Here is an 18424-nt window from a genome sequence, read left to right on the forward strand (position 1 = left end):
AACCAAGGAAAGACAATGGATTTAATTGTTATTATTATTCTTTTTTGCTGACTAAGTACTAGGTGGAAGTCTGAACAGCTCGTTTAAAAGGAAGGAAGCCTGACAAACCTCTTTAGTAGGGGGAGGGAAGCTTTTCCAGATTGAGAGCCACATTCCTTTCCTGGACACCTTTTGAGGGCCACATAGGTGAGGTGAGAGTGGTCAGAAGCAAAAACGAGTGCAGCAATAAATGCCAATTTTATGTTTTTAGTGCTCTCTCGCGCACCCCTTTCTATCCTCCATCAGCCCAAGCAAGAGACATTACCAGAGTGCAAGGACACATTCCAGCAAGGCAAAAACATTGGGGTACAAAGCAGGGTTCCATGAGAGTTCCATGGGCCAGACTGAGCGTTCTGGAGGGGCTACATTGCTTTCCCGGTCCTGTTCCCCACTCCTGCTCTTTAGAGAAGAAGTCCTATAACCTGAGTGCTGCAGTAGAGAAGTCCTACCTCATGTCTCAACCAAGTGTCCCTGCAAGAGAAGTGTTTTCTTCCTCAAACTTCTGCAAACTTTGGGGTTCTTTCAACCCTCCCTCTCTTGTGTGAGCAGCGCCTTTTTTGCCATATAAGGACAGGCACTCAAAGAACAAATTTGCTCTTGGTATATAAGATGCTATCTAGTTGGGCCTTTGAAATAGTTCGTTGTTGGGAGGAAGAGGAAATAAGAATCTACGAACAGGGAAAGAACCTCTCAGCCTGCCTGAGAAATTGCAATGGAGGATGTTTGGGAGAGAAGTTTTAGGTCAGGGAGGAATGGAGAACCTGAGGCTCTTCTGATGTTGCTGGACCACAACTCCCATCACCCTTGACGATTGGCCACAGTGACTGCAGGTGATGGGAGTTGGAGTCCAGCAACCTCTTGAAGGGCAACAGCTTAACTATCCCTGCTTTAACATAGCAAAAGCCAACTTTCAACTGCTTCGTTTTTATCCAACTTCTGTGCTTTTTCCCATCACTAAGTTTAGGCAGGCATTTTGCCAGCATGGAAGATGTTTTCTGCCCACTTCCTGGTGCCATACGGACGGCAGCTCATTAAAACACCATTCCCACCAATGAAGTCCCTGAAAAATCCCACTGAAATTTGCAAAGTTATTTAACAGTAATGGGTTTGTGAATTGTTCAACTGAGCTGAACAATGCTGACATTGGGCAAACTGGGGAGGGGGAAGCAGGGTGGGGAAGCAACTCATTCTGTAAGAGAACTGTAACATCATCTACATCAAACGGTGGACATGAGTCACACTCAGTGACATGCTTGTTGAATGTCTTTCTTATTTTATTTGGCTTTTGTTTCCTTAAAAAAGCCTTAGTGACCAGAATTACTGTCCAGCTGGGATTAAAAATCTGGCATCTTCTTTCTCTTAACAAAGTAGCACTTTGTTTTTCAAATACACTTGTGAGGGTGTGGGTCTCTTAGGACGAGTCAGTGTGTTGAATGACTTGGAATTTAAATTAAAAGTTGGCTGCCTATAAAAAACACACAACATTGACAGGGTTTTGTTTGTTTTGTTGCCGGCTTCCAACTCTCCAGAGTTCCAGAGGTGGTGCTAGGCAAATATGGCTTCCATTGGAAAAGAGAACACTACAGAAGACTTAAGGATTTTTTAAAAATCTGCTTGATTTGCAAATTTTTACACATGGTGCACAAATGCAAACATAGGCAGCTGCCTTATAGTGAGAAGGGATGTAAGATGGCAGCGATTTTCATTGTGATATGTATTCATCACAATGAGTGCTGCTTCCTTTCTGCTGCAGTTCGGTTTCCGCCAAATACGACGTTATCTACAACCTAAGCTTAAGGTATTCAGGAGCAGGTTTTGGACATCAAACTGGATATCAGAGATTTTATTATCCTCCCATGTTTAGCTGTTTGTTCTTTGTAATATTTATTTGAAGAATTCAGAAATAACACTTGTTTGCATGTATACTTTCTTAAGAACTGTTAACAAACATTAACAGGGTTTATCCGAAGTAATCTATTACTGGTTTTTAAAAACATCTTTTCCATTTGCAACACGAGCCACCAGATACAATCAAAATTGCTTCAAAATAGCATTCATGTCCAAATGCCAGGATAAATGAAAATGTATTTGCTTGGCAAAGAAATTTGTCAATTCTGGTGCCATTCTGTGGGAACAGTGCTCCAAAAACAGGGAGCTGGCACTAAAAAAATTAACTCTCTTTATTTAATTTGATTCGATTACAGGTAACTAGTAACACATTTAACTTCTGCACATTCAGATTTACACACTTGGCCAAAAAAAAGAGAGTGTGGAAAGGGGGGGAACATGCACCCAGAAAAAAAAGACTTTGGCAATCCCACCTGCCCTTGAAAAATGTGTTATCTGCAAAGCTGTGTTAATTATATATATGTTGCAGATCTTTTCCTGCCCTAGGACTAGCAATTGCTTAAGGAACATAGACCCTGTCCATAAGATAAGCTTTCCCCAGCTTTCAGGGTCACCACACATTCCTCAGTGGAAAGATGCTACCCCAGCTATTCCCCCATAGAACCTTCAGACAATAAATAAATACATCACAGCAATGTGCATAGTGTTAAACTTTGTGCAATGCATTGTGAGATTTTTGCTCCATAGTGCACTCACAGCAGGTGTCAAAGAGAGAGAGGGGGGAACACTTGAGGAATGTGATCTTGTGAATTCTGATAAGAAATGATCTGATCCAAACCTCCCAGACTAACATGTGCGTCTGGACTTAAAGCTGTCACACTTTCTGAATGTTTTGACACCAGTCTTCGGCTCAAAAGAAACACCAGAATACATTTAAAGTCTGTGTGCATCTAGAAATACATCTAAGAACTGCATATTTTTGAGAGCAAAGATTTGTGTGCATTTTTTAAAGTGTAGATTAATGAATAAATGGGACTTATGAAAGTGTGTCAAGCCCTGGAAATAAAACTGATTTGGATCCCCTCTTCCTAGATGGGTTCCTTCTAACCCATACCTTAGTAAGAACCCACTGGAAAAATGGGGCTGGGGAGATGTTAGAACAGCTAAATTGGGAAAGCAGAAGCTTGTAGAAAGAACAACACACGCCAGGGAAGGTATCTGAGATGCATTTGTGGTCTGGGGAGGAAGAGGGAGGAGAAAGGGGAGCTGCCTTCAACAAGAAGCTCTGGTTCAGCAAAATGCTTATAAACTTTCATGATCCCTTAAAACACACACACACAGACAGAGAGAGAGGGGGGGGGAGGGAGGGAGGGAGGGAGAGAGAACTAACTTAAGGTTAGGGTGGGAAGCTGGGAGAAACCAAAATTAACAGAACCACCCATTCCTCCATCAGGATACTATGGACTAATTGGATACTATGGACTAAAGACTTTATTTTTATCTTAATGCAACCTCTTGTTTCTTTTACTTCCTCTGTCTTGAATCTCTCCAACAGAAGTCTTGAACTAGAAACTCTGAAGGTAGCTCTGTATTTTGCTAAGGAAGGATAACCACTTCTGCATGTGCCAAGCTTAAAGGGGAAGTAAGCGGGAAGTTCAGATTTTGGTCCCTTTGCTAGCAAGACCAGAGGGCTTGGTAATAGTACGCCCCGACCCTCAGTTTAATGTCTGAAGCTCTTAGACAAGGGTCAGCAAACTTTTTCAGCAGGGGGCCGGTCCCTTGTCCCTCAGACCTTGTGGGGGGCCGGACTATATTTTGGGGGGGGGGGAATATGAACCAATTCCTATGCCCCACAAATAACCCAGAGATGCATTTTAAATAAAAGCACACATTCTACACATGTAAAAACACGCCGATTCCCAGACCATCCACGGGCCAGATTTAGAAGGCAATTGGGCTGGATCCGGCCCCCAGACCTTAGTTTGTCTACCCATGCTCTTAGCCATTTGGCAGCTGGAGAGCAAGGGAATTAAATGGGAGGTGGTGGAAGTCTGTTAATGAAGTCTGTTAATTGAGGAAGTGTGGGGCTCCCAGCCTCTTTACCTTGCAGGGAAGAGATGGGAGTGAAAGCCCCTTTTGTTACAAGGTGTGTGTCAAACAGTTGGAGAAAGCACCTACTCCCAAGATTACCTTTGCAGGAGCTCCGGGGTGTGTTCAGTTCACAGCAAGTGTGTTCCTCCCTGCTTTGTCAGTTATCCATCTTCCTGACCAAAATGGAAGATTCAGACAGGACAGCAGCATAGCTGTCAAGCGTCCCTTATTTGGCGGGACAGTCCCTTATCCCAGGGCCATGTCCCGCTGCTGTCCCTTATTGATGATGTCCCTTAAATAAGCTACTGAAGGTAATGTGGCTCTTTATATGTCCAGCTGTCCTTTGTCAACAACAAATTGTTGCTTTTTTGTGTTGGATATATGCTATATGGTAATTTATAGGACCTAATAGGTATCTAAAGCCATTTGCACACAACAAAATATGTATTTTATCGAAGTAATTGTTGATCCCTTATTTTGGCTGCTGATCCCTTATTTTTGGGGCTCCTGGTCCCTTATTATCAAATCTGTAAGTTGACAGCTATGGACAGCAGGCAGATATGACCTTTCTTTTGCATGGGACCGGCTGAGTTACAATACTCTTTCCATTTTGCCTTAACCTCATCTGTGGCCAGTCCCAGAAAGGGGACAGACTGTTCAGCAAAACAAACAAACAAAACCCCTGGCCCTCCAGATGTTGCTGGACTACAACTCCCATCATCCCTGGCAATCGGGCAGACTTGCCAGGGCTGATGTGGGTTGTAGTTCAGCAACAATGGAATGGAATGGCCCAAAGTTCCCCACTCCCACAACAGAAGACGCCTCAAATAGATGATCTTTGAGAATCTAGGGCATTATATATATTTTTTTACCTTTATCTGTTCATCTTAAAACGAACCAGCATACCAAAAACTTCTCAGTCACTCAGCAACCAGTACTTCCTGGAATTGCTTGCAAACTCAGGTGGTTATGTTTCTTTCTAAAACTTTTCCCTTTGATATTAAACTAAAATAGCAGCTGCTGATTTCCTCTCAGAATTCAGACTCTGGCTCACTATGTAGACCTGTGTCTGTAGCTGTCTGCAGTATTTACCCGCACGCATACAAATCAAACTGTTAGGCCGTGATTTACCTCACTTAGAAGTCCCCAAAATGAATGCAAAATATGATGCATTTCCAGAGATCTTGACTAAATATGAGGTGAAATCCAAATCATGATAAGCTTTGCGGGGAGAGGGGATGTTGGTTGGATGTGTGTTTTTCAATCAATACCTGCCCCTTCCTTCAGTGCCACACAGCAAAATGCTACTGAAGCTGGAAACAACTTTGCGGGGGGGGGGGGGGGGGAAGCATTTTAGGACTGCTTTTCCAGCAAAGAAAAACCTCCAAAAGAAATATCACTATCTTGCGATATCTGGCCTAAAGGGAGTTCTCTTGCTCCTCTTTTATTCCAGTGGGCTCTTGCAGACAAACGTCTTTGGGATCCTCCAAAGGTGTTGGGAAGGTGTTTTTGTGTGTGTGGATGTTCTCTGTAGCATGTCTCGACAAATAATCATACCCTAATTAAACTGATAAGAACAGATACTACACTTGATCTTAGCCAAAAGGCCGAGAAGAGATAACTTGCTTCTTGCGACAAAATGTTTTTATTTGTACATTGGGGTACTTTTATAGCTTTGTTTAGAGTACGTAATGTTTTAATAATATAAATGTTTTAAGTCTTTTTTATCAACTCAGTATATTTTCTTTTAATTGTCAAATAATTCTGTGTACATTGCGGCAGCCTTTGGCTATGTGCAATAAAACTGACTGAGACATACCTTAATGGTAAATTTATACTGGACCATATACAAGGGATGGGGAGTGGGGGTGGGGAATGAGTCAGTTCACATTGAAGTGCAAACCGACCTGATTCCCACTTTTCAAAACAATATGCGAAATTTTCACTTCTCCAAATTTTGCAGTGCAGATAATGTGTACAAAAATGCATATACTGGTGTGCATAGATTAGTGAAAATAACATAAAAGGTGCATTGTGTTATAGGAAATTGCTTTGCAGAAAAGTATATACAGTGGTACCTCGTGTTACGTACTTAATCCGTTCTGGAGGTCCGTTCGTAACCAGAAACCACTCATAACAATGGCGCCTCCTGCTGCTGCCAGAGCGCGACTTCCGCTCGCATCCCGGGGCAAAGTTCGCAGCAAGGGGCATCTACTTCTGGGTTAGTAACCTGAATCATTTGTAAAGGGGGTGGTACGTAACACAAGGTACCACTGTATTAGGCAAAGACAAATGTGTATATTAGGAGAAATGCACATTAAAATGTGAATGAATTTTTGTAAGATTTTTATTTATTAAAAAAAAATGCAAATTGATGTGAAAATGTGGAGAACCAAGCTTACAGTAAGCCTGGGAAAGTGAGAAGCTGAGAGCAATCACAAATGCCAGACTGTCCACACATCATTCTGCCTCATTAGTAGCTCTGTTCAGCTGTTGATTGATAGCTGCTGGTGGTGAGCGGGCAGATGATTTTCAGTAATCCTCCCCAAAAAAGCTCAAGAACTCTGGCCCCCCTACCCCCCGTTTTCTAAATTTAGAGTCCCCCAAAATAGGGGTCGTCTTATACACGGGGGCATGTTATACACGGAAAAGTATGGTAAATCAAATATCCTGTTGCAGCTCCTAGAAAAGCAAGACAAAAAACCCAAAAAAGGGGAAATGTGTGCATTAATATAGTGCTGGAGATTTTCTAGTTATTCGTGTATTCTCCTGCCCATCGTGGCTGGGGCAACCCAGTCAGATGGACAGGGTACAAATAAAATAAAATAATTACTATTACAGTGGTACCTTGGGTTAAGAACTTAATTCGTTCTGGAGGTCTGCTCTTAACCTGAAATTGTTCTTAACCTGAAGCACCACTTCAGCTAATGGGGCCTCCTGTTGCCGCCACGCCGCCGGAGCACGATTTCTGTTCTCATCCTGAAGCAAAGTTCTTAACCTGAGGTAATATTTCTGGGTTAGCGGAGTCTGTAACCTGAAGCGTATGTAACCTGAAGCGTATGTAACCCGAGGTACCACTGTATTTGTTTGTTTCTTTATTTCCCAGTTCCTTTGCCCCTCCAGCTCTACAGGGCATTTTCAGGTTACTGCTACAAGCCGTGCTAGTTGCCGGATCAAAATATGCAAACTAAGGATTGCACTTGTTTGGTTTTTCCTACGAAGGCTGGATTAGAGAAGAAAAAAACAAGCCCACTTCCTATTTTCAAAGTGTTAACCGTTCCAGGCAAAAGGACAAAGAAAAATTTCCTCTTCTAACACTACGTTCTTCAGCAGGCTTGTGATCCCACAAAGAACTTTGTTGTCATGGTAAGTGCAGACTTTTCATCGGTTTCACTGAAATAGTTATTAAAAACTAAAGTGATAAGACAGCTTTAAGACTGTTTTGCAGCAGCGGTCATGAGTGGCAGATGCATGCGTTTTCGTTTCATATCTTTGAAAGGGCAGCTGTGTAGCATTCTAAGAAACTCTTTCAGCAAGACCAGCCGATCAGGCTGCACGCAGCTTGTGATCTACTGAGCCAAATGCCGTCCGTCAGCCACAACCTTGTGCCTCACCTGCAGAAGGTCCATGGCCCAGTGGCAGAGTGCATGTTTTTCATTCAAAAGGTCCAAGTTACAGTGTCCAGCATCTATAGGCATGGCGGACAGAGACTGCTGTCTCTGAAACCCTGGAGAGCTGTCGCCGTTCAGGGTAGAAAATACTGAACTAGGTGGACCAATGGTCAGAGTTGCTGCATGGCAGTTTCCTATGTTACTATGACAATGCCTTTCCTTTTCTTTCTGCACTTTGAGACAGGCTGCACAAATACATTTCTCAAGAGCCTGGTGGTCCACCATCCGTACGTAGCTGGTGGGCTGCACTCATCTCCATAGATCACAAGTTATAGATAAAACTGAGTTGTGTTGTGGTTGGAGGAGGGGCGGTAAATGAGCCCTGCAGATGTCCTGGACTGGAACTCCCTTCAGCCCCAGTCAGGATGGCCAATGGTCAGGGACGATGGGAGATAAAGTCTACAACATCTGCAAGACACCATGTAGGCTACCAATGGGCTAGGAGTTGGGCTAGGAGTATGGAGCTCAAACTCCTACCTAACCATGAAGCTCATGGGGCAATCCATACCCTCCAAGTGTCCCTATTTTCCAGGGCCAGTCTCGGAATTACAAGAGCCTTCCCAGCTTCTGATTTGATCCTGGAATGTCCCTATTTCCCCCACCAGTGCTGCAACTGCTGAGCTCAGGGCGTTGGGACGACAAAACTGGGAGGTCGAGGAGGGTCAGTCGCGGGGGAGTGAGAAATGTCCCTATTTCCCCCTGAGGAATGTTGGTGGGAATGGGTGATCATGGACTAGGATCTCCCTTCCAGCCTAACCCACCTCCCAGGGTTGGTGCTAAGGTAAATGATCTAGAGAAGGCATGTCCAAAGTTCGGTTCTGCCCGCCCCCCATCGATTTAATCCGGCCCCCGTGGCAGTATATGCTGTAGGGTAAAATCACAACAACTTTGGTCAGCCCTCACACATGTTCACTTCATCAAATCTTTCCATCTTTGGAAAAAGTTTGGGCACCCCTGAATTCTAGGGGATGGAGGAGAAACAACTTACAGTGGTACCTCGGGTTAAGAACTTAATTCGTTCTGGAGGTCCGTTCTTAACCTGAAACTGTTCTTAACCTGAGGCACCACTTTAGCTAATGGGGCCTCCTGCTGCCACCTCACCGCCGCCGCACAATTTCTGTTCTCATCCTGAAGCAAAGTTCTTAACCGAGTTACTATTTCTGGGTTAGTGGAGTCTGTAACCTGAAGTGTCTATAACCTGAAGCATCTGTAATCCCAAGTACCACTTTACAACCCTTTGATATCCATGGAGGAAAGATGAGATCTAAGTATAATTCTTAGAAACGTGATACGTTACTGAAGAATATCAATTAGAGAAATACCTTAAAATTGGTGGCAAAGTGGCGTGACTAACGTTTGCATTACTTCTCTGCATAGTTTTTATGTGATTTCCCTTGACAGAGCAGACGTAAGGGGTTTGCAGATAAAATGATTAATCAGCCTGTCTTTTTGTACGATGAGACCAAATGTAAATATAAGATAAAAGCTGTCTCCAGTACAGTACTGTTTTATGTACGCATTGTTCTTTTCTGTGGCTGAGGCTTTGACTGGATCGAGAAATTGTCTGTGGACCTGCGGTCTTCAGACCTTCCCCTGAAGATCCTAATCAGCTCTGCACCTCTTCCACCTAACTCTGGGAGTTGAGAAAGAGTGATGTAACTTCATTCAGTGACTTCATGCAGTGATTCTCAGTGTGTGTGTGTGTGTGTGTGTGTGTGTGTGTGTGTCCTTGAGTGTGTGAGAGAGACTTTTATCAGTGTCCACCATAGTCTGTGCTTAAAGGTCAAGGTAAATCACGCTGGCCACGTGACCCGGAAGTGTCTCCGGACAGCGCTGGCCCCCGGCCTCTTGAGTGAGATGGGCGTACAACCCTAGAGTCTGGCAAGACTGGCCCGTACGGGCAGGGGTACCTTTACCTTTAAAGGGAACCCTGACCATTAGGTCCAGTCGTGACCGACTCTGGGGTTGCGGCGTTCATCTTGCTTTATTGGCCAAGGGAGCCGGCGTACAGCTTCCGGGTCATGTGGCCAGCATGACTAAGCTGCTTCTGGCGAACCAGAGCAGTGCACGGAAACGCCGTTTACCTTCTCGCCGGAGTGGTACCTATTTATCTACTTGCACTTGACGTGCTTTCGAACTGCTAGTTTGGCAAGGAGCTGGGACCGAACAACAGGAGCTCACCCCGTCACGGGGATTCGAACCGCCGACCTTCTGATCGGCAAGTCCTAGGCTCTGTGGTTTAACCCACAGCGCCACCCACATCCCTCTAAGTCTGTGCTTAGCAGAGTGTTATAGAGAACCGCCAACGGCCAACCACTGAACCAGCATATTGTAGGAAGGATTGCAACATGGGCAGCCATCTTGCTCATGCCCAAAGTGGCCTGCTTACGCACCATACATTCAAAGCACATTCCCAACCCCTTCCTCCAAACCCTGGGCACTGTAAAGGATGCTGAGAATTACAGTTCTGCAAGTGGTGAATTACAGTTCCCATGTTTCTTCCCAGTGTGCTAGAAATGTGCTTTAAACGTATGGTGTGTGGACATCTGTGGACATTAGGTAGGAGATGCATGAACATCTCTTTTATGGAATCAAACTGCAATTTATGTTCTTCACCCATCCACAAGAATAGCCAGCTTTGATAAGTAGGGAAATACTTTTTTAAAAAATTTATTGATAAGGACTTTCTTGCCAAAATTCTTGTATTTGATCTCTACTGGCCCTTGAACTTCAGCAGCAATCCTGCTTTTACAGTGAAATAGTATCAGATAAGAACAGCCAGGGTGATCTCAGGTGTGGCGAAGCCCTTGCTTCCAGGTTGTTTGCAGCCTGCAGTTGGGTTTCATCAGGTTCTCAGAGCCTCCTCCTGCCTATCATCTGCGCAGCAGGGAGCAATTAAGAGGTAAAGGGGGCTTTGATATTCTGCAGTGTGTGCAGTTTAGACATCTTCCTCTGCAAGTTTTTAAGCCTTGCTTCACAAGAAGATCAAAGCAGGAGGGAAAGCGTTTCAGCAGAGAGGGTAGTCTTGGGTTCCTGACAAATATGCAAAAAGTGCTTGTGCATTTTGCAATCGTATGCATGCAATTTTCAGGACGAAATTGCACTTTGAAACGTGAGGCTTTCTATAGGTGAAAGGAGAGTGTGCGCTGATGTCTTTTGCACTCTGCTGATGGGATCTCCGAGCTCTTTTTGCATTTATTATTTATTTATTTATTTATTTATTTATTTATTTATTTATTTATTTATTTATTTATTTCAGTCAGGGCAGGGAAAGAGTATTGGAAAACATTTTTGACAAACTTTGCTTTAAAAGAAAAATTACTTTCACATTTTTTAAAACTCCATTAATTCAATTCCGATCCCTTTCCCCATTAATCTATGACATTTAAAGCAAGTCTCCTCTAAAGATATGCATTTAAATACCTATTTAAATACATATATTTAAATGAATATTTTCTCTAAAATACTATTTAAATGCTTGCAGTACTTTAGAAGGCATATTTAAATATGTGTTCAGATATGTAGTTGCTCTAAAAATAAAATAAAAAATTAGATTATTTTTGTAAACCACGTAAAGTTTTTCTTACAATCAATGGGCACATACATTTTGTTAAATAAATTAATACATTAGTATTTTCACTCAAAATACACATGCATAGTTTGGGATATTTAAACTGCCAACGATTCTTGACCATATGCAGATTCGTCCCTTAACCTGAAAGGTAAAGGTGAGGTCATATCGCAGAGGAAATCACAGAGACAAAATTACCCATGTATCCCTGTGAGTCACCACATTTGAAAAGATGCCTTTTTAATGGGAATGGGCATTTTTTGTTAATATTTACTGAAGTTGAAAGTTGAAAGATAACACTTAAACCAATAGGAAGATCAAGCAGGTGGCACTACAATAGCATCATCGGGTAGAATAGACTCCTAAAACATTCAACTCAATAGGTTGTATCCAACTCCATTGTACTCAGAGCAGACCTGTTGAAACTAATGGACCTAATTTCCGTCCTGTCCATTCATTTCAATGGGTACTCTTGAGTAGGACTAACATTGCACACAACCTTCTGCATTGCAAACCGGTATGGCTAGGGTTAAGAGTGCCAGACTAGGATTTGTGAAACCAGGGTTCAAATTCCCGCTAAGCCAGTGTTTCCCAACCTTTTTTGGGCAAAGGCACACTTGTTTGATGAAAAAAATCTCGAGGCACACCACCATTACAGCCCCGTGACGTCAGCGCGCAGCGTCACTTGAGCTCCTTCTCCTGCTCGTTCAGGGCCGCAGTGGCGTAGCGTGGGTTGTCAGCACCCGGGGCAATGCAAGTAATTTGCGCCCCCTAACCCGTGGATTTGCGCCCCCTAACACTAACCCCCAGATGTTGCGCCCGGTGTGGCCGGCCCCCCCTGCACCCCCCACGCTAGGCCACTGATCCATAGCTAAAAGCAGAAGTCGACAAATGTGTCCTGTTTTTTGCTCTTCAAAATATGGCAACCCGAAGACCCCCAGGGACCGTCCAACCAGCCTAGGAAGTGTGCTCTGGTCGCGGGGGAGGAGACACGAGGCATTGCCATCCACACCTGGAATTGAGGAGGAGCTGGAAAGGTCCTTTGGTTTCACACCCAGGACCCATTTTTTCTCTCTTCTTTTGAGAAAGGGGTGGGAAACGGGATTTGGAGGGCGCATGTGTGCGCGTAGCTGAGCTCCAGTTGCTCTGGGCATTTCTGGACGGCGCCGGTAGCGTCTCTCCTAACCCCTCCCCACCCCGGTCTCCACCCCCCCCCCCGCCCAAAGGCTTCCCCCTACCTGGCCAAAGTTCCACCCGAAGCTGGAGATGCGGTTCGCGCTGCCCACGAAGAGGACGCCGAACTCGGAGAGGACGTATTCCTTGCGCTCAGCGCAGCGGCGCAGCTAGCCGCTCAGGGGCCCGGGGCGGCGCGCGCGTCCTGCAGCCAGGGGCGAGTGCCATGGGGGCGAGCCATGGCAGGGCGCGCTGCGTGGAGCCTCGCTGCAGCCTCCCCCTCAGCTGTAGGGAGGCTGAGGCGGTGGGCAGAGGCCAGAGCGGAGCTTGCGGGCAGTTTCGCCCGCAGACGCATGGCTCAGGCACGCTGCAGGCGCCGAGGTGTGGCGCCCAGTGCCCCCCGCCTCGCCTAGCTACCAGTGGCATAGGAAGGGGTCTGCGGTGGGTGCGGGGCTGAAAGGACAGACAAGGCTCCAGCAACCACCCCCACCGCCAAGTCCGCCGGTCCTGCAATCCCTTGCACGCTGACTTGGAAGTACAGTGGTACCTCGGGTTACATACGCTTCAGGTTACAGACTCCGCTAACCCAGAAACCTCGGGAGGGGCAGAGAGCTGCGAGTGCGCCCCCCGCAGATGTTGCGCCCGGTGCGGCCGGCCCCCCCCTGCACCCCCCACGCTACGCCACTGCAGGGCCGGGTCGCCGCCGTGAGGGAAGGGCACCGGGGCGCTGCTGCTGCTGCTGCCGCCGCCGCTCCCGGCAGGCATGGGCCCAGCTGAGGCGGCGGCGGCTGTTGTGGTGGTGGCGGCGATAGCGGGCGGAGGAGGGGGCGGCGGCGGGGCCGAGGTGGCCGGCGGCGGCGGGGGAGGCGGCGGCGGGTGGAGCAGGAGGGCGGCCGAGGCCAGTGAGGGAGTAGGGTTGCCCGGGGCTTGAGGAGCCGTCGCCGGGAGTTGCTGCTGCTGCTGTTGCTGCTGCTGCCCGGACATGCCGGCCTCCTCCTCGTCCGCTGTCTCGCGCTCCTCCCTTTTGCGCGCGCTGCCCCGCCGCCGCCCCATTGGCCGGATCCTGTCAGCTGATCCTGTGTTATTTCCTGTGTGTGTGTGTGAGGGGAGAATGGAGAGAGAAACCTCGGCACCACCACCGCGGAGCCGCCCCCGGCTTGACGCGGATCCTCGCCGCCGCCGCCCCGCCTCTCGCCGCCCGCCTCACCCGCCTCCCTCCCACGGCACACCAGGCAAGGTCTCGCGGCACACTACTGTGCCGCGGAACACCAGTTGGGAAACACTGCGCTAAGCCATGATGCTTATGTGATATAGAAGTGCCCCATTGGAGGTTTACGTGATACTTCAGGCAGTTTGTTTAAATCTACTTTGCATTTGCTCAGAGCAGGAAGCGGATTAGCTGTGTGAATTCATGGCCATGGGCAAATGCGTTGCACAAATAACTGCACAGATGTTTTACATATGCAAATTTAAGATGGAATAGAAGGTACAGCCTTGTTCTGGAATGAATGGGCTTCTTAACAACATGTCAGGTGGAGGACTCTGGAGTGTAATAATACTTAATATCTGTGTAGCACTTTTTTCCTTGAGTGATCAAAATAATGCACATGCATAATCTCAAGAATCGTTACAACTGTTCAGCAATGCAGGCCAGCTCTGTTTCCTCTGGAGATTACAGGTGGGGAACTGAGGTGAAGGCCATCATCGCTTACCTAAGGCCACCTGGTTAATTCGTGACTGAGGAGAGTTCATGTACACTGGTTAATCCTACATAAGTTTCCCTGTATATTATTCTCCTCAATTTCTTTTACATCTTGATTTCCAGCTAAATTAAAGGCAATAAAGAAGAGAGTGATCATATCACATTAGTACCTGCTATCCATCTATCCCTATCCAGCAACAAGGCCTATTTTCTGAAAGCTCTTTCAGACATACCTGAGTTTTACCTTGGTGGGGCAGGGAGTGCCTTGTTAAAAAAAATGTTAGCATGTTAGAGAAAAGGTGGGATGTGTATAAGGTAAAGGGACCCCTGACCATTAGGTCCAGTCGTGGCCAACTCTGGGGTTGCGGCGCTCATCTCGCTTTATAGGCCGAGAGAGCCAGCGTACAGCTTCTGGGTCATGTGGCTAGCATGACTAAGTCGCTTCTGATGAACCAGAGCAGCACACGGAAACACTGTTTACCTTCCCACCGAAGTGCTACCTATTTATCTACTTGCACTTTGACGTGCTTTCGAACTGCTAGGTTGGCAGGAGCAGGGACCGAGCAATGGGAGCTCACCCTGTCGTGGGGATTTGAACCGCCGACCTTCTGATCAGCAAGCCCTAGGCTCTGTGGTTAACTCACAGCACCACCCGCGTCCCTTGGGATGTATATAAACCACCTTTAGATATGGACAGTAACTAAAGATTCTGCCGTTTTTCACTCCTTGGGATGGGTGCCCCTAGCATTTCGCTGCCTGAGGTAGCTGCTTCTATTTGCCTCATGGATGGGCCGGCCCTGCCCCCAGGCCACATCACTCGCCAGCCCTGCTTCACACCCTCCTTGAACTCTGATTTACATTTGTTGCTCCCCTCACTTTGGTCTCTGACCCCACCCACCACTGGCATGTGGCCCTTGGAAGGTTGCCAGAAAAGAATGTGGCCCTTAAGCCAAAATGGATTCCCCACCCCTTCCTAACAGTAGGGTTAGCCCTGGTTGTAGCACAAAATAGGGAGGGGGGGGCTTGAGACTGGAAGTGGGTAGGGGGAAGCCAGTCCCTAAGTGTGTAGCCTTTTGAAAGTTTAGCCAATGAATGCTAATAAAAATGTAACTTCTTCTGTTGGGTATCTCCTAGGGTCAAGCTATACCACACTCCTAATCCTAATCTAGGCCCTTCAGTTACTCCTCAGCAAATAAAAAATACAGAGCTGTAGAAACATATCACATTTAATTTGACCCCTATTATGTGGGAGAAAATGGCAACTATCATTTGCCAAGTTCTTTTCCATTCATACAGTTTGTTGTAGTCAGTAACAGAAACATCTCAAGAAGTTCAAGGCAAGGTGAGGAGAAGGTTGTCCCAACAGTTCTCTCCTGCCATCTCCAGGAGCTGATGGTTACTGTGCTCTTTGGTCTGGGACTCCTTGCCTCTTCCTTCTCTCAAGGTGCCCCAAGAATTGTCTCGTGAGTAGACCTGGTGGCAAAAGTAGACGTGCTTCAGCCAAGCTTCATCCTGTTGTCCCTGGAAGCTACAAGGAAGTATAGCCTTAGGACGTCCCAGTTTGAAGGATGGAGGCCCAAATCACACACTTGTAGAGAGTCCTTTACAAGTGTTAGCTCCAGAACTTTAGCTGGTTTGTAAATAAATGTACGCCTAGTCCTCCTGGCAAGGAAACCGCAAGGCTTGCTTAACTGTTAGCACACACTGAATATTTTTGTACGTTCTCCTTCTGTGACAGTAAAACAGAGGTTGAGAAAAGAGAGAGAAGTTCGGCAGTGTTGGCTAATGTTTCATCTTCCTCTTTCCTTGCCCTTTCTTCTCTCTCTCTTTCATGTCAGCTGATGGAGGGCTTGAAGGGGAAATAACAGTGTGTGAAAAGCTTTAATTTGACTAGTAAAGGACAAAGAGAATGATTCAGGGTGACAGAAAGTATTGCAACAGCTTCGCATTCTTTGGAGAATGGAGTGGTCTAGGGTAGCTTTTGCCAAGCGAGTGCCCTTCTGTATTATCTTGTCCTTAGGTTATTTTACAAAGAAATGGCTTATTTGGAAACTGAACGTGGGAACTCCTCTCCAACTGTCTTGCGTTTGGTCTGTAGCTTTTTAGTAATCTGTTGATTCCATTTGTCTGAATCATACACACAGAGAGAGAAAGGACCTTAGTTTTATCCAAAGGCAAACAGCTCTTATTTCTCTTTTCAGGCTATCATAGCCAAATAATGAAACCATATGCAAAACATAACACTGAAGTTTATCAGTAGCAAGACAATGGTGTGTTGTCTTAGCTGTAAAGCAAGTCAAGGCATGCAAAGTATAGCAGGAAGGAAACATCTAAGAAGATATCTGTACATAGTGGTAGAAATGACAAAATTTCTCATCACTGGAAAAAGACTGAAGAGCATGCAGATCTATTATTATTATTATTATTATTATTATTATTATTATTATTGAGCCCCATCTGGAAGCAACTAAGCTAATATCTGGTGGTTGTACTGGGCAACTATATAGGTTCTTCCATTCAAAGGGCGGACAGTTAATCAACCCAGCTATTAAGATATTTGCTTCTAAAATCATCGCCCAAATGCTCTACAGGGTTGAGATATGGGGAATTGGCTTCAAATCTGAACTAGAGGTTCTACAAAATAATTTTCTGAGGCAAATTTTTGGGCTTTCCTTGTGGGACACCGGCTGCCCACCTCAAAGCTGAGTTGGGCCTTGCGTCGCTAGCAGCCAGAATTGATCTAGCCCATCTGAGATACGGGCGCAGGCTAAATGCCTTCGAGGATCATACTTTTATTAAGCTCTGCTTCCAAGGAACCCTGAACAGAAGTATTCCATGCTGCAACATTTTGTTGCAGGCCTCCCTTGGTTGTCCCTACTGCAGGAACAGTGTGTGTGTGCTAAACAGGAACAGTGTGTGTGCTAAGCAGTCCTGTGGGGACATATCTCTACCGCCCTGAAATGCTGCCTCAAAATTAACTCGTGGCTCTAAAAATACCAACCCATTATGAAATAAATAAATAATCCTAGGAGCTAGCCCTAAATATATTAAGTAAATGAAGAACTGCAGCCTTTTCTTGTTCCAGAAATCACATGGGCTTCGCCTTTCTTTCTGAAGGCACATGAATTCACATACTAGTTCCTTCTTCTGTTCCTGCTCATATATCATGCTCAGCACTCTGCCCCAGGAGATATTTTTTTTAAGCTTTCATGAAAACTCACCAGTATTTAAGTATGCATTTCTTTTAATATATACATATGAGTACGCAATTTTGCATAATAGAATGCATTTGATGTTATTTTCACTAATACATGTATTTGTATGTGCATTTTCCCCAAAATATATGCATTTTTGCATGCATTTCGATTGGTTGGAGAACTGTATCGCAAAATTCGGAGAACTGCAAATGTTGAAGATGGCTGTGTTTCAGTTCACGCGTTGCTTCGGGAAGTGCGAATTCAGTAAAACCGATCTGAATTCTCTCCCAGCACTAGCTACTGCTGCTGCTACTCCTATTACAACCGAAACCAGTGTGGTGCAGTGCTTAGAGCAGCCTTTCTCAATCTTTGGTCCCCAAATTTTGCCTACAACTCCCATCATCCCTGACCACTGGTCCTGTGAGCTAGGGATCATGGGAGTTGTAGGCCAAAAACATCTGGGGACCCAAGGTTGAGAAAGGCTATCTTAGAGTATTGGATTATGACCCCACTCAACCATGAAGCTCACTGGGTGACCTCGGGCCAGTCACTGCCTCTCAGCCTAACTCTGTGAGGATAAAATAATGAGGAGGATAAGTATGTATGCCACCTTGAGTCCTTGGACTAAGGATTAAAATGGAATTTTAAAAAATTGTAATCAGAATAGTAATCTAGCAAACAAAGCTATAGCTATACTTACTTGGCAAGGGAGATAATCACAAAGGTTGGTTTTCCCAGGGTGACGCTCACTCATTGCAAACCAGGTGTGCTCACCTTTCCAATGCAGGAAACCTGATGGCATAATCTTCAAAAAAAAATTGAAATTGAAATATTTTATTGTCACTTGTACAACTTGTATACAGTGAGATTACACGAGTACACCCCACTTAGCTCTCTTAGTCTTAATTCCCCTCGTTTACTGACGCACACCCACCAAACCTGAAAGCCAGTTGCCCTGTTGTTATCTTTTCATTCAGCATCCTAACAGCCCACGGATAGAAGCTGTTCTTTACCCTGTTGGTGTGACTAATCATGCTTCTATATCTTCTGCCTGAGGGCAGGAGATCAAGAAAGTGCCGGCCAGGAATCATCCCTGGGAATTTTCCTCACTCTCCTGAGGCAACATTCTTCC

The 18424-nt window shown here is 45.7% G+C and overlaps 1 protein-coding gene and 1 pseudogene across 1 annotated transcript in view; one reads left to right on the forward strand and one right to left on the reverse strand.

The window, feature by feature from the left end:
* Positions 1-5497: 5497 nt before the first annotated feature.
* On the reverse strand, positions 5498-5597 carry LOC114606955 (U2 spliceosomal RNA; annotated as a pseudogene).
* A 1044-nt stretch (positions 5598-6641) lies between these two features.
* Positions 6642-18424, forward strand: part of FYB1 (FYN binding protein 1) — a 55239-nt gene continuing 43456 nt past the window's right edge. Inside the window, exon 1 of the mRNA XM_028749113.2 lies at positions 6642-7344. Coding sequence (XP_028604946.2) covers positions 7342-7344 — 3 coding nt within the window. The 5' untranslated portion in view covers positions 6642-7341. The remainder of the gene's footprint in view (positions 7345-18424) is intronic.

The sequence above is a fragment of the Podarcis muralis genome, chromosome 11 (genome assembly GCF_964188315.1).
Source record: "Podarcis muralis chromosome 11, rPodMur119.hap1.1, whole genome shotgun sequence".
Classification (NCBI taxonomy): Eukaryota; Metazoa; Chordata; class Lepidosauria; order Squamata; family Lacertidae; genus Podarcis; species Podarcis muralis.